The 15,653-nt window shown below is 43.9% G+C and overlaps 1 protein-coding gene across 5 annotated transcripts in view; it reads right to left on the bottom strand.

Moving 5' to 3' along the window:
* Positions 1–1,412: 1,412 nt before the first annotated feature.
* The window catches only part of RNF8 (ring finger protein 8), a 76,990-nt gene continuing 62,749 nt past the window's right edge, over positions 1,413–15,653 (bottom strand). For 4 of the 5 annotated variants that reach the window (XM_066595284.1, XM_066595285.1, XM_066595283.1 and 1 more), the window contains exons 5-8: positions 6,434–6,523; positions 6,235–6,342; positions 5,776–5,980; positions 1,413–1,913 (exon numbers count right to left, since the gene is read on the bottom strand). In XM_066595284.1, the coding sequence (XP_066451381.1) occupies positions 1,624–1,913; positions 5,776–5,980; positions 6,235–6,342; positions 6,434–6,523 (693 nt within the window). In that variant the 3' untranslated portion in view covers positions 1,413–1,623. Of the gene's footprint in view, positions 1,914–5,768; positions 5,981–6,234; positions 6,343–6,433; positions 6,524–15,653 lie in introns of all 5 variants that reach the window. The other variant, XM_066595286.1, reaches the window with a different exon arrangement.

Here is a 15,653-nt window from a genome sequence, read left to right as displayed (position 1 = left end):
GGATTACAGGACGCATATGGTAACGGTTTTGGTTAGCGTCGGCTTTGGGTCATTTTCTTTTGTTTGCGTATTTTTTTACTTTATTCTGTAATTTATTTATTTTTTTACTTATTCCTGTAACTATTTTTTTACGGTCCATGTCCCCCATAATGTCATGTAAGACCTCTGGGGGTCATTCGTATGGTCTTTTTTTATTATACACTTTTCCCCTGTAGCTGAGAACAGTCACTAGCAGAGCTGATCTTGAGCGCTGTGTATTCGGAAAACCACTCCTGCCTTCTTCAGGTTCTCAGCTGAGAACCCGACCTGCTTGATTGCAGGAACACAGGCTTTAATCCCATGCCATATTTCTGCTATCGGGTGGGATTAAAGCCCAGGACCAAGTGCAGTATATTTACAGGTCTTGGTCATTAAGAGGTTAAAGAAGCGCTGACCGCTCATGCTCGGCCAGCACGCTCTTCAAGCTGACGTCACTGCAAGGTGACAGAAGAGCAGCACACAGAAGTCCCGTTCTTGAGATGGATTGGGGGGGGGGGGGGGGTCTCAACCAATCAGCAAATCATCCCCTATCCTGTATATAGGAGATAACTTATAATTGTTGTACAACCCCTTTAAAAGGTAAAAATGCCATGTGACCAGATGTGCAGTCAGTCCTCTGAGGGAGGGAGAGGTGGACAGCGCTACTAGTTATATGGGTGGAAGCGGTCAGTGGTGCGGAGGGCTAAGCAATAGACATACTCGCTGCTTAGCGGCCCTGAGGAACATGAGACACAGCGAGTACGGACCACATCAAGACCCCCAAACAACTGATCATGGAGTAGAAGTTGTGCTCGTTTCCAGCCAGCGGTGTACAGGGAGCGGCCGTATGCACTTTACCTTTTGAGACCATCCAGATGGAATTCTGCATCCGAAGCACCAACAACACAGTGCTCCGCAGACAGCATTAATGACTGGTCACTTTCCAACAACCCCGTCTCAATCGTGTGGGTGAGGCGGGTGTTGGAAGTCTCATATTAGGGCGTTCTAAAACCCGTGCTCCTGTATGTAAGAGATTACCTGCTGCAAGACGGAGTGAAGAACACAGAGTTGCGCCGCTTCATCCTTTTTGAATTTATGGAAATCAGCTCTCTTTTTAGGTCTGTCCAGGACAACTGCTGGGTTCCTCCACAGATTAAAGTTGATCACCAAGGGTCTTGTGATCAATCCAAAGCGAAGAACTAAACATAGAAGGAGTAAAATCCCCCCGATCACCAGCCAGCGAGTCACATTCAGCAGTTTCTTGGTTCCGTTAGCCGAGGCACAACCAAAACATCCGCTGCAGGTCGCACCCAACTTTCCCAGATCAAGATGGTCGACCTGAAGCAGGACGCAGCGGCGATGCTACCGGACGACTGAAGACCCCCACAACTCGCTATTGAACAATTATGAACTTTATATTAACAGAACAAAATGTAAATCATATAATGGCGGACCCATGGCCGGTCCGATCCTGTACAGATACAAAATAAATAACCCTCTCCTGTAAGATTATCTTGGCCCACAACCTTAAGAAACCAACTCTCACCGAGTCCAGCAAATGGCTACAAGGGTTTAATATGCTTTCCTGGGGGCACTGATGACCAATCACATGAACAACAGAAGGTTGTCGTAATCTTCGTTGTCATCGTCCGAGAAGGGATCCCCCTGATCGTCAGAAAGCGGAAAATCCTCATCGACAGAGCGGAGATCCCCCTGGTCATCACTATCAAACTCTTCATCGGATGAGAAAAGGGGAATATCGTCGCTGCCAGACAGCAGGCCCTCCTCCACCTCGAATGGGTCGTCAAGGTCCTCACTACTGAAGGTAGAGATGTCAAAGGGGCTGAACTCACTGTCCGAGTGCTCCAGGATGAGATCCGGCTCCGCTGCCAGCTCTGTGGATGAGACAATGAGATTGAGTTAAGCATTGCAGATCCATGACAGAGTCATCCTGCACATCAAAGAGGTGCTCCTCCTACAGACACGGGTGACAACACCTGAATGATGAAGGCTCCAACTGCTGCGTTGCCTACAATGAAGGAGCGGCCACCTCATTGGCTTTTGTACTACAATATAAGTCCTCCTACACACAGGCGACAAAGTCGCACAATTTTCTCGCGTTGCGACAATGCTACACATTGCAGGTTAAGTCCATGCTTCCCTATGGGTTCCTGCACATATGCGAAGTTTTGAAACGTGCGACATTGTCAGGCTCCGCTAGTCTTCAGGCATGTCTTCTGGCCTGGGGTTTGGAAATTCCGCCTCTGGGAAGCGCTGCCCCTGATTGGCTGAGGCCGTGGCGCTCAGCGTATCCGAGGCAGCGATTTTCCCATACCCAGCCAAAAGACATGCCAGAAGACCAGTGCCATGGACCAGGAAAAAGATGCAACGGAGCTAGACAGCGCTGCCAGGTGATGTGTGATTTTTCTGCAGTTAGGGCTTACTTTTGGGGTAGGGGTTATATTTCAAGCCCTCTCCCGAAAACCCTCGCACGTGGTGCTGCGAAGTCGCATGACTTTGCAGCACAACACAATCGCGGTATCGCCACGAGCACGGGCGACCGATGCAATATCGCTGTGATTTTCTCCCGTCGATATCGTGTCGCCCGTGTGAAGGAGGCCTAAAGCAATTAGAAACCGATGATATATCACAATAAGATCTCTGCTTGCTGTCAGTGAATGGGAGCATTCTTGTTTATAACAAACTTTCAGCTGATCATGGGGCACAGTTTTAGCTTCTGGAGATAATAGAGCATGTTCCCATTCACAGGCAGCAAGCAGAGATCTTGAAATGTTGATGAATTGTAGTATGATCTACTACAAAGTTGTAGAATGACTGACCTTTACTTTCAGGAGACTGACACTTTTCTTTATAGCTTATCAGGAGACGTGTGTGTTGGTCATGGGGTCTCCCTCTTCAGCACCCCCTTTATGAAGCTGCTGCAGACAGTTCACTCTGGAGGACCTCTAAGGCTGCTCTCACTCTCACCACTTAGTACTGCGATTAGCACGGCGTCTCGAGCACCGCGGTACAACGCCACCATGGATTTCAATGGGACTTCGTAGACTAGCGCTGTCTGTTCTTTTTTTGTGTGTTTGGGCATTTTTAATGCACCCTGTCACCCAACACAATGATGGGGTGCGTTAAAAAAACACCGTCCAACGCCATCACATGCGCTAAAAACGCCACTTAAAATTGTGGTAAAATGCCGCGATTTTGAGCATCGTTTTCTGAATGCATGTGTGAGTGGCCTAACTATCCTTCTGCACTTGCCTCCTGATTTTAGTAGGTGTCGTGCCCTGCCCTGCTCGGGTCTCAACAACTATAAACCCATCAAATAGTCAGACGACTGCTGAAAGCTTTTCCCTCAGTAATCAGGCCCTGCCGGCCCTTCAGCAGCACAGAGATCAGCATTTCAGGCCCCGGAGGTGAACAAACACTCGTCAGATGTGCAGATGCAGGTGGGAAAAACAGTCACCCTCATAACAAACACTGATCGTTTATCTGTTCTTCGGTTACATCCATGAGTCGTATAACTTCTCACTCACTCCCAAATCACTGAGAATGCAGCCTATCCATCACTAGAGAGCAGCGGTAACATCACTGAGAATGCAGCCTATCCATCACTAGAGAGCAGCGGTAACATCACTGAGAATGCAGCCTATCCATCACTAGAGAGCAGCGGTGACATCACTGAGAATGTAACCTATCCATTTACTAAAGAGCAGCGGTGACATCACTGAGAATGCAGCCTATCCATTCACTAGAGAACAGCGGTGACATCACTGAGAATGCAGCCTATCCATTCACTAGAGAGCAGCAGTGACATCACTGAGAATGCAGCCTATCCATCACTAGAGAGCAGCGGTGACATCACTAAGAATGCAGCCTATCCATCACTAGAGAGCAGCGGTGACATCACTGAGAATGTAACCTATCCATTTACTAAAGAGCAGCGGTGACCTCACTGAGAATGCAGCCTATCCATTCACTAGAGAGCAGCGGTAACCTCACTGAGAATGCAGCCTATCCATTCACTAGAGAACAGCGGTGACATCACTGAGAATGCAGCCTATCCATTCACTAGAGAGCAGCGGTAACATCACTGAGAATGCAGCCTATCCATCACTAGAGAGCAGCGGTGACATCACTGAGAATGTAACCTATCCATTTACTAAAGAGCAGCGGTGACATCACTGAGAATGCAGCCTATCCATTCACTAGAGAACAGCGGTGACATCACTGAGAATGCAGCCTATCCATTCACTAGAGAGCAGCAGTGACATCACTGAGAATGCAGCCTATCCATCACTAGAGAGCAGCGGTGACATCACTAAGAATGCAGCCTATCCATCACTAGAGAGCAGCAGTGACATCACTGAGAATGCAGCCTATCCATCACTAGAGAGCAGCGGTGACATCACTGAGAATGTAACCTATCCATTTACTAAAGAGCAGCGGTGACCTCACTGAGAATGCAGCCTATCCATTCACTAGAGAGCAGCGGTAACCTCACTGAGAATGCAGCCTATCCATTCACTAGAGAACAGCGGTGACATCACTGAGAATGCAGCCTATCCATTCACTAGAGAGCAGCGGTGAGCTCACTGAGAATGCAGCCTATCCATTCAATAGAGAGCAGCGGTGACCTCACTGAGAATGCTGCCTATCCATTCAATAGAGAGCAGCGGTGACATCACTGAGAATGCAGCCTATCCATTCACTAGAGAGCAGCGGTGACCTCACCGAGAATGCAGCCTAACCATCACCAGAGAGCAGCAGTGACATCACTGAGAATGCAGCCTATACAATCACTAGAGAGCAGCGGTGACATCACTGAGGATGCAGCCTATCCATTCACTAGAGAGCAGCGGTGACCTCACTGAGAATGCAGCCTATCCATTCACTAGAGAGCAGCGGTGACCTCACTGAGAATGCAGCCTATCCATTCACTAGAGAGCAGCGGTGACATCACTGAGAATGCTGCCTATCCATTCACTAGAGAGCAGCGGTGACCTCACTGAGAATGCAGCCTATCCATTCAATAGAGCGCAGCGGTGAGATCACTGAGAATGCTGCCTATCCATTCACTAGAGAGCAGCGGTGACCTCACCGTGAATGCAGCCTAACCATCACCAGAGAGCAGCAGTGACATCACTGAGAATGCAGCCTATACAATCACTAGAGAACAGCGGTGACATCACTGAGAATGCAGCCTATCCAATCACTAGAGAACAGCAGTGACATCACTGAGAATGCAGCCTATCCATTCACTAGAGAGCAGCCCTGATATCACTGAGAATGCAGCCTATCCATCACTAGAGAGCAGCGGTGACATCACTGAGAATGCAGCCTATCCATTCACTAGAGAGCAGCGGTGACATCACTGAGAATGCAGCCTATCCATTCAATAGAGAGCAGCAGTGACATCACTGAGAATGCAGCCTATCCATTCACTAGAGAATAGCAGTGACATCACTGAGAATGCAGCCTATCCATCACTAGAGAGCAGCGGTGACCTCACTGAGAATGCAGCCTATCCATTCACTAGAGAGCAGCGGTGACCTCACTGAGAATGCAGCCTATCCATTCAATAGAGAGCAGCGGTGACATCACTGAGGATGCAGCCTATCCGTTCACTAGAGAGCAGCGGTGATTAGCATATTCCACAAGTATACTGGAGGCTTTTAGCCTGCTGTGTGTCTTGCCTGGGGTATTAGTAACATGAAGCTGTGGTTTGGGGCACCCACCTCTCACCTTTACGCTCTAAAATGAGAGCCAGGCGGCGGTCTTTCATTTCAAGGCTCAGCTTGTCCACCATGCGGTCAATACAATTGTCCAGGACTAGGGAACGTGTCTGGGATGTTATCTCCTGTCGGCAGATGGGGCACTCTTCCTTCCGCTTTCTCCACGACCCGATGCAGAAGGAGCAGAAGCTATGAGCGCAGTTCAGGGTCACAGCCTGTGGGGGCAGTAAATGCATAGTCATATACAATTTCCTTCTTCATACAAGCATATCAATGTCATACCGAGCTAACAGATAATCCAGACCATTGTGATCCTTATTAAACAGGAACGTTAGAGTCTGCAAATCAGGGATCCTCACAGGCGATTGGTTGAGGATGTATCCCACCAGTCCAGACTAGGACAAATATGTAGATATTCTGGACTATGGAGGTTAGTCAGCTGCCAGTCAGAGGACGGATGGTCCCTCACCTCTATGAAGTGTTCGGCGCAGATGCTGCACTGCAGCTCGTTATCCAGGACGTCGTTCATGTGATTGAGAACCTCCTCCTTCTGCGCCTCCATCTTTTCCTTCTCCTCCTGTAAAAGGCAGAAGTGTCATATCTTACAATGTAAGGACTACAACCCCCAGCGGAGCTGAAAGCATGGCCACAGATGTACAATACCGCACCTTGGTTTCCTGCAGCTCTTTATCTTTTGCTTCAATGATCTGCTTAAAATCCTGGTGACTGCGATTCAGATCCTCCATCAGCAGCGAGTGCTGGAAGACAACAGGGAGGTTCAGACCAAGGATCGCTGCGACACTGGAGCAACTCCGTAGGAACCCGCAGCCGCAAATCCCCTTAGTGGTTCTACTGAAAATTTTGACTTCCACACTGAGCTCAAGAAAATGTGCAACAAAGCCGTGACTAGTCAGAAACTGGCAACGCGGGCCAACCTCTACACGATGTGTTTCATCCACTCTCCCACTACTGTACAAATCCAGATGAGAAAGTCACAGCAATGCTGTTATGAGTGAAGCTTCCCTGAATCCCACCCAAGTCTCACAAATAGACAATATAACTGTAGGGCCCAGCGCTCCACGTCCCATGACTGCACCCTCATACAACCCTACTGTATATCCCAGCGCTCCACGTCCCATGACTGCACCCTTATACAACCCTACTATATATCCCAGCGCTCCACGTCCCATGACTGCACCCTCATACAACCCTACTATATTTATCCCAGCGCTCCACCTTCCATCACTGCACCCTCATACAACACTACTGTATATCCCAGCGCTCCACCTTCCATCACTGCACTCTCATACAACACTACTGTATATCCCAGCGCTCCACCTTCCACCACTGCACCCTCATACAAGACTATATAACCCAGCGCTCCACCTTCCATCACTGCACCCTCATACAACACTACTGTATATCCCAGCGCTTCACCTTCCATCACTGCACCCTCATACAAGACTATATAACCCAGCGCTCCACCTTCCATCACTGCACCCTCATACAACACGACTATATAACCCAGCGCTCCACCTTCCATCACTGCACTGTCATACAACACTACTGTATATCCCAGCGCTTCACCTTCCCTCACTGCACCCTCATACAACACTACTGTAGGACTCAGCGCTTCACCTTCCATGACTGCACCCTCATACAACCCTACTATATATCCCAGCGCTTCACCTTCCATGACTGCACCCTCATACAACCCTACTATATATCCCAGCGCTTCACCTTCCATGACTGCACCCTCATACAACCCTACTATATATCCCAGCGCTTCACCTTCCATGACTGCACCCTCATACAACACTACTGTATATCCCAGCGCTTAACCTTCTATCACTGCACCCTCATACAATACTAATACAGAGCCCGAGCTCTATCTTCACTGCTCCCACATACCATATTACTATACAGCCCTGATCTCCACCTTGTATCTCAGCACCCTCATATTATTATAAAGCCCAGATTTCCATCTTCTATTACTGAGCCCTCACACAATTTCACTACAGAGCTCCACCTTCTATTAGATCACTGCACCCTCCTACAATATTACTATAGATCCCAGAGCTCCACTATTATCACCGCACCCTCCTACAATATTACTATAGATCCCAGAGCCTCACTATTATCACTGCACCCTCCTACAATATTACTATAGATCCCAGAGCCTCACTATTATCACTGCACCCTCCTACAATATTACTATAGATCCCAGAGCTCCACTATTATCACTGCACCCTCATACAATATTACTATAGATACCAGAGCTCTACTATTATCACTGCACCCTCATACAATATTACTATAGATCCCAGAGCTCCACTATTATCACTGCACCCTCATACAATATTACTATAGATCCCAGAGCTCCACTATTATCACTGCACCCTCATACAATATTACTATAGATCCCAGAGCTCCACTATTATCACTGCACCCTCATACAATATTACTATAGATCCCAGAGCTCCACTATTATCACTGCACCCTTATACAATATTACTATAGATCCCAGAGCTCCACTATTATCACTGCACCCTCATACAATATTACTATAGATCCCAGAGCTTCACTATTATCACTGCACCCTCATACAATATTACTATAGATCCCAGAGCTTCACTATTATCACTGCACCCTCATACAATATTACTATAGATACCAGAGCTCCACTATTATCACTGCACCCTCATACAATATTACTATAGATCCCAGAGCTCCACTATCACTGCATCCTCATACAATATTACTATAGATACCACAGCTCCACTATTAGCACTGCACCCTCCTACAATATTACTATAGATACCAGAGCTCCACTATTATCACTGCACCCTCATACAATATTACTATAGATACCAGAGCTTCACTATTATCACTGCACCCTCATACAATATTACTATAGATACCAGAGCTCCACTATTATCACTGCACCCTCCTACAATATTACTACAGATACCAGAGCTTCACTATTATCACTGCACCCTCATACAATATTACTATAGATCCCAGAGCTCCACTATTATCACTGCACCCTCATACAATATTACTATAGATACCAGAGCTCCACTATTATCACTGCACCCTCATACAATATTACTATAGATCCCAGAGCTCCACTATTATCACTGCACCCTCCTCCAATATTACTATAGATCCCAGAGCTCCACTATTATCACTGCACCCTCATACAATATTACTATAGATCCCAGAGCTCCACTATTATCACTGCACCCTCATACATTACTATAGATGCCAGAGCTCCACTATTATCACTGCACTGTCATACAATATTACTATAGATCCCAGAGCTCCACTATTATCACTGCACCCTCATACAATATTACTATAGATCCCAGAGCCTCCCTATTATCACTGCACCCTCCTACAATATTACTATAGATCCCAGAGCCTCCCTATTATCACTGCACCCTCCTACAATATTACTATAGATCCCAGAGCTTCACTATTATCACTGCACCCTCCTACAATATTACTATAGATCCCAGAGCTCCACTATTATCACTGCACTGTCATACAATATTACTATAGATACCAGAGCTCCACTATTATCACTGCACCCTAATACAATATTACTATAGATCCCACAGCTCCACTATTATCACTGCACTGTCATACAATATTACTATAGATACCAGAGCTCCACTATTATCACTGCACTGTCATACAATATTACTATAGATCCCAGAGCTCCACTATTAGCACTGCACCCTCCTACAATATTACTATAGATCCCAGAGCTCCACTATTATCACTGCACCCTCATACAATATTACTATAGATCCCACAGCTCCACTATTATCACTGCACCCTCATACAATATTACTATAGATCCCAGAGCTCCACTATTAGCTCTGCATCCTCATACAATATTACTATAGATCCCAGAGCCTCACTATTATCACTGCACCCTCATACAATATTACTATAGATCCCAGAGCTCCACTATTATCACTGCACCCTCCTACAATATTACTATAGATCCCAGAGCTCCACTATTATCACTGCACTGTCATACAATATTACTATAGATCCCAGAGCTCCACTATTATCACTGCACCCTTATACAATATTACTATAGATCCCAGAGCTCCACTATTATCACTGCACCCTCATACAATATTACTATAGATACCAGAGCTCCACTATTATCACTGCACCCTCATACAATATTACTATAGATCCCAGAGCTCCACTATTATCACTGCACCCTCCTACAATATTACTATAGATACCAGAGCTCCACTATTATCACTGCACCCTCATACAATATTACTATAGATCCCAGAGCTCCACTATTATCACTGAACCCTCATACAATATTACTATAGATCCCAGAGCTCCACTATTATCACTGCACTGTCATACAATATTACTATAGATCCCAGAGCCTCACTATTATCACTGTACCCTCCTACAATATTACTATAGATCCCAGAGCTCCACTATTATCACTGCACCCTCATACAATATTACTATAGATACCACAGCTCCACTATTATCACTGCACCCTCATACAATATTACTATAGATACCAGAGCTCCACTATTATCACTGCACCCTCATACAATATTACTATAGATACCAGAGCTCCACTATTATCACTGCACCCTCATACAATATTACTATAAATACCAGAGCCTCACTATTATCACTGCACCCTCATACAATATTACTATAGATCCCAGAGATCCACTATTATCACTGCACTGTCATACAATATTACTATAGATCCCAGAGCTTCACTATTATTACTGCAGCCTCATACAATATTACTATAGATCCCAGAGCTTCATTATCACTGCACCCTCATACAATATTACTATAGATCCCAGAGCCTCACTATTATCACTGCACCCTCATACAATATTACTATAGATACCAGAGCTCCACTATTATCACTGCACCCTCATACAATATTACTATAGATCCCAGAGCCTCACTATTATCACTGTACCCTCCTACAATATTACTATAGATACCAGAGCTCCACTATTATAACTCTGCCCCCATACAATATTACTATAGATCCCAGAGCTCCACTATCACTGCACCCTCATACAATATTACTATAGATCCCAGAGCTCCACTATTATCACTGCACCCTCATACAATATTACTATAGATCCCAGAGCTCCACTATTATCACCGCACCCTCATACAATATTACTATAGATGCCAGAGCTCCACTATTATCACTGCACCCTCCTACAATATTACTATAGATACCAGAGCTCCACTATTATCACTGTACCCTTATACAATATTACTATAGATCACAGAGCTCCACTATTATTACTGCACCCTCCTACAATATTACTATAGATCCCAGAGCCTCACTATTATCACTGCACTCTCCTACAATATTACTATAGATCCCAGAGCTCCACTATTATCACTGTACCCTTATACAATATTACTATAGATCCCAGAGCTCCACTATTATCACTGCACCTTCATAGAATATTACTATAGATCCCAGAGCTCCACTATTATCACTGCACCCTCATACAATATTACTATAGATCCCAGAGCCTCCCTATTATCACTGCACCCTCCTACAATATTACTATAGATACCAGAGCTTCACTATTATCACTGCACCCTCCTACAATATTACTATAGATCCCAGAGCTCCACTATTATCACTGCACCCTCATACAATATTACTATAGATCCCAGAGCTCCACTATTATCACTGCACCCTCATACAATATTACTATAGATACCAGAGCTCCACTATTATCACTGCACCCTCCTACAATATTACTATAGATGCCAGAGCTCCACTATTATCACTGCACCCTCCTACAATATTACTATAGATACCAGAGCTCCACTATTATCACTGCACCCTCCTACAATATTACTATAGATCCCAGAGCTCCACTATTATCACTGCACCCTCCTACAATATTACTATAGATACCAGAGCTCCACTATTATCACTGCACCCTCATACAATATTACTATAGATCCCAGAGCCTCACTATTATCACTGCACCCTCATACAATATTACTATAGATCCCAGAGCCTCACTATTATCACTGCACCCTCATACAATATTACTATAGATACTAGAACTTCACTATTATCACTGCACTGTCATACAATATTACTATAGATCCCAGAGCCTCACTATTATCCATGCATCCTCATACAATATTACTATAGATCCCAGAGCTCCACTATTATCACTGTACCCTCATACAATATTACTATAGATAGCAGAGCTCCACTATTATCACTGCACTGTCATACAATATTACTATAGATCCCAGAGCTCCACTATTATCACTGCACCCTCATACAATATTACTATAGATCCCAGAGCTCCACTATTATCACTGCACCCTCATACAATATTACTATAGATCCCAGAGCTCCACTATTATCACTGCACCCTCATACAATATTACTATAGATCCCAGAGCTCCACTATTATCACTGCACTGTCATACAATATTACTATAGATCCCAGAGCTCCACTATTATCACTGCACTGTCATACAATATTACTATAGATCCCAGAGCCTCACTATTATCACTGCACCATTATACAATATTACTATAGATCTCAGAGCCTCACTATTATCACTGCACCCTTATACAATATTACTATAGATCCCAGAGCTCCACTATTATCACTGCATCCTCATACAATATTACTATAGATACCAGAGCTCCACTATTATCACTGCATCCTCATACAATATTACTATAGATCCCAGAGCTCCACTATTATCACTGCACCCTCATACAATATTACTATAGATCCCAGAGCTCCACTATTATCACCGCACCCTCATACAATATTACTATAGATGCCAGAGCTCCACTATTATCACTGCACCCTTATACAATATTACTATAGATCCCAGAGCTCCACTATTATCACTGCATCCTCATACAATATTACTATAGATACCAGAGCTCCACTATTATCACTGCATCCTCATACAATATTACTATAGATACCAGAGCTTCACTATTATCACTGCACTGTCATACAATATTACTATAGATCCCAGAGCTCCACTATTATCACTGCACCCTCATACAATATTACTATAGATGCCAGAGCTCCACTATTATCACTGCACCCTCATACAATATTACTATAGATCCCAGAGCTCCACTATTATCACTGCACCCTCACACAATATTACTATAGATCCCAGAGCTCCACTATTATCACTGCACCCTCCTACAATATTACTATAGATACCAGAGCTCCACTATTATCACTGCACCCTCATACAATATTACTATAGATCCCAGAGCTCCACTATTATCACTGCACTATCATACAATATTACTATAGATCCCAGAGCTCCACTATTATCACTGCACTCTCATATAAAATTACTATAGATCCCAGAGCTCCACTATTATCACTGCACCCTCATACAATAATACTATAGATCCCAGAGCCTCACTATTATCACTGCACCCTCATACAATATTACTGTAGATTCCAGAGCTCCACTATTATCACTGTACCCTCATACAATATTACTATAGATACCAGAGCTCCACTATTATCACTGCACCCTCATACAATATTACTATAGATCCCAGAGCTCCACTATTATCACTGCACTGTCATACAATATTACTATAGATCCCAGAGCTCCACTATTATCACTGCACCCTCATACAATATTACTATAGATCCCAGAGCTTCACTATTATCATTGCACCCTCATACAATATTACTATAGATCCCAGAGCTCCACTATTATCACTGTACCCTCATACAATATTACTATAGATCCCAGAGCTCCACTATTATCACTGCACCCTCATACAATATTACTATAGATCCCAGAGCTCCACTATTATCACTGCACTCTCATACAATATTACTATAGATCCCAGAGCCTCACTATTATCACTGCACCCTCATACAATATTACTATAGATTCCAGAGATCCACTATTATCACTGCACTGTCATACAATATTACTATAGATACCAGACCTTCACTATTATTACTGTACCCTCATACAATATTACTATAGATCCCAGAGCTCCACTATTATCACTGCACCCTCATACAATATTACTATAGATCCCAGAGCTTCACTATTATCACTGCACCCTCATACAATATTACTATAGATCCCAGAGCTCCACTATTATCACTGCACCCTCCTACAACATTAGTATAGATACCAGAGCTCCACTATTATCACTGCATCCTCATACAATATTACTATAGATACCAGAGCTCCACTATTATCACTGCACCCTCATACAATATTACTATAGATACCAGAGCTCCACTATTATCACTGCACCCTCATACAATATTACTATAAATACCAGAGCCTCACTATTATCACTGCACCCTCATACAATATTACTATAGATCCCAGAGATCCACTATTATCACTGCACTGTCATACAATATTACTATAGATCCCAGAGCTTCACTATTATTACTGCAGCCTCATACAATATTACTATAGATCCCAGAGCCTCACTATTATCACTGCACCCTCATACAATATTACTATAGATACCAGAGCTCCACTATTATCACTGCACCCTCATACAATATTACTATAGATCCCAGAGCCTCACTATTATCACTGTACCCTCCTACAATATTACTATAGATACCAGAGCTCCACTATCACTGCACCCTCATACAATATTACTATAGATCCCAGAGCTCCACTATTATCACTGCACCCTCATACAATATTACTATAGATCCCAGAGCTCCACTATTATCACCGCACCCTCATACAATATTACTATAGATGCCAGAGCTCCACTATTATCACTGCACCCTCCTACAATATTACTATAGATACCAGAGCTCCACTATTATCACTGTACCCTTATACAATATTACTATAGATCACAGAGCTCCACTATTATCACTGCACCCTCCTACAATATTACTATAGATCCCAGAGCTCCACTATTATCACTGCACCCTCCTACAATATTACTATAGATCCCAGAGCTCCACTATTATTACTGCACCCTCCTACAATATTACTATAGATCCCAGAGCCTCACTATTATCACTGCACTCTCCTACAATATTACTATAGATCCCAGAGCTCCACTATTATCACTGTACCCTTATACAATATTACTATAGATCCCAGAGCTCCACTATTATCACTGCACCTTCATAGAATATTACTATAGATCCCAGAGCTCCACTATTATCACTGCACCCTCATACAATATTACTATAGATCCCAGAGCCTCCCTATTATCACTGCACCCTCCTACAATATTACTATAGATACCAGAGCTTCACTATTATCACTGCACCCTCCTACAATATTACTATAGATCCCAGAGCTCCACTATTATCACTGCACCCTCATACAATATTACTATAGATCCCAGAGCTCCACTATTATCACTGCACCCTCATACAATATTACTATAGATACCAGAGCTCCACTATTATCACTGCACCCTCCTACAATATTACTATAGATGCCAGAGCTCCACTATTATCACTGCACCCTCCTACAATATTACTATAGATACCAGAGCTCCACTATTATCACTGCACCCTCCTACAATATTACTATAGATCCCAGAGCTCCACTATTATCACTGCACCCTCCTACAATATTACTATAGATACCAGAGCTCCACTATTATCACTGCACCCTCATACAATATTACTATAGATCCCAGAGCCTCACTATTATCACTGCACCCTCATACAATATTACTATAGATCCCAGAGCCTCACTATTATCACTGCACCCTCATACAATATTACTATAGATACTAGAACTTCACTATTATCACTGCACTGTCATACAATATTACTATAGATCCCAGAGCTCCACTATTATCACTGCACCCTC

This window comes from Eleutherodactylus coqui, chromosome 3 (genome assembly GCF_035609145.1).
Source record: "Eleutherodactylus coqui strain aEleCoq1 chromosome 3, aEleCoq1.hap1, whole genome shotgun sequence".
Lineage (NCBI taxonomy): Eukaryota > Metazoa > Chordata > Amphibia > Anura > Eleutherodactylidae > Eleutherodactylus > Eleutherodactylus coqui.
This window is presented reverse-complemented; position numbering and strand designations above follow the sequence as displayed.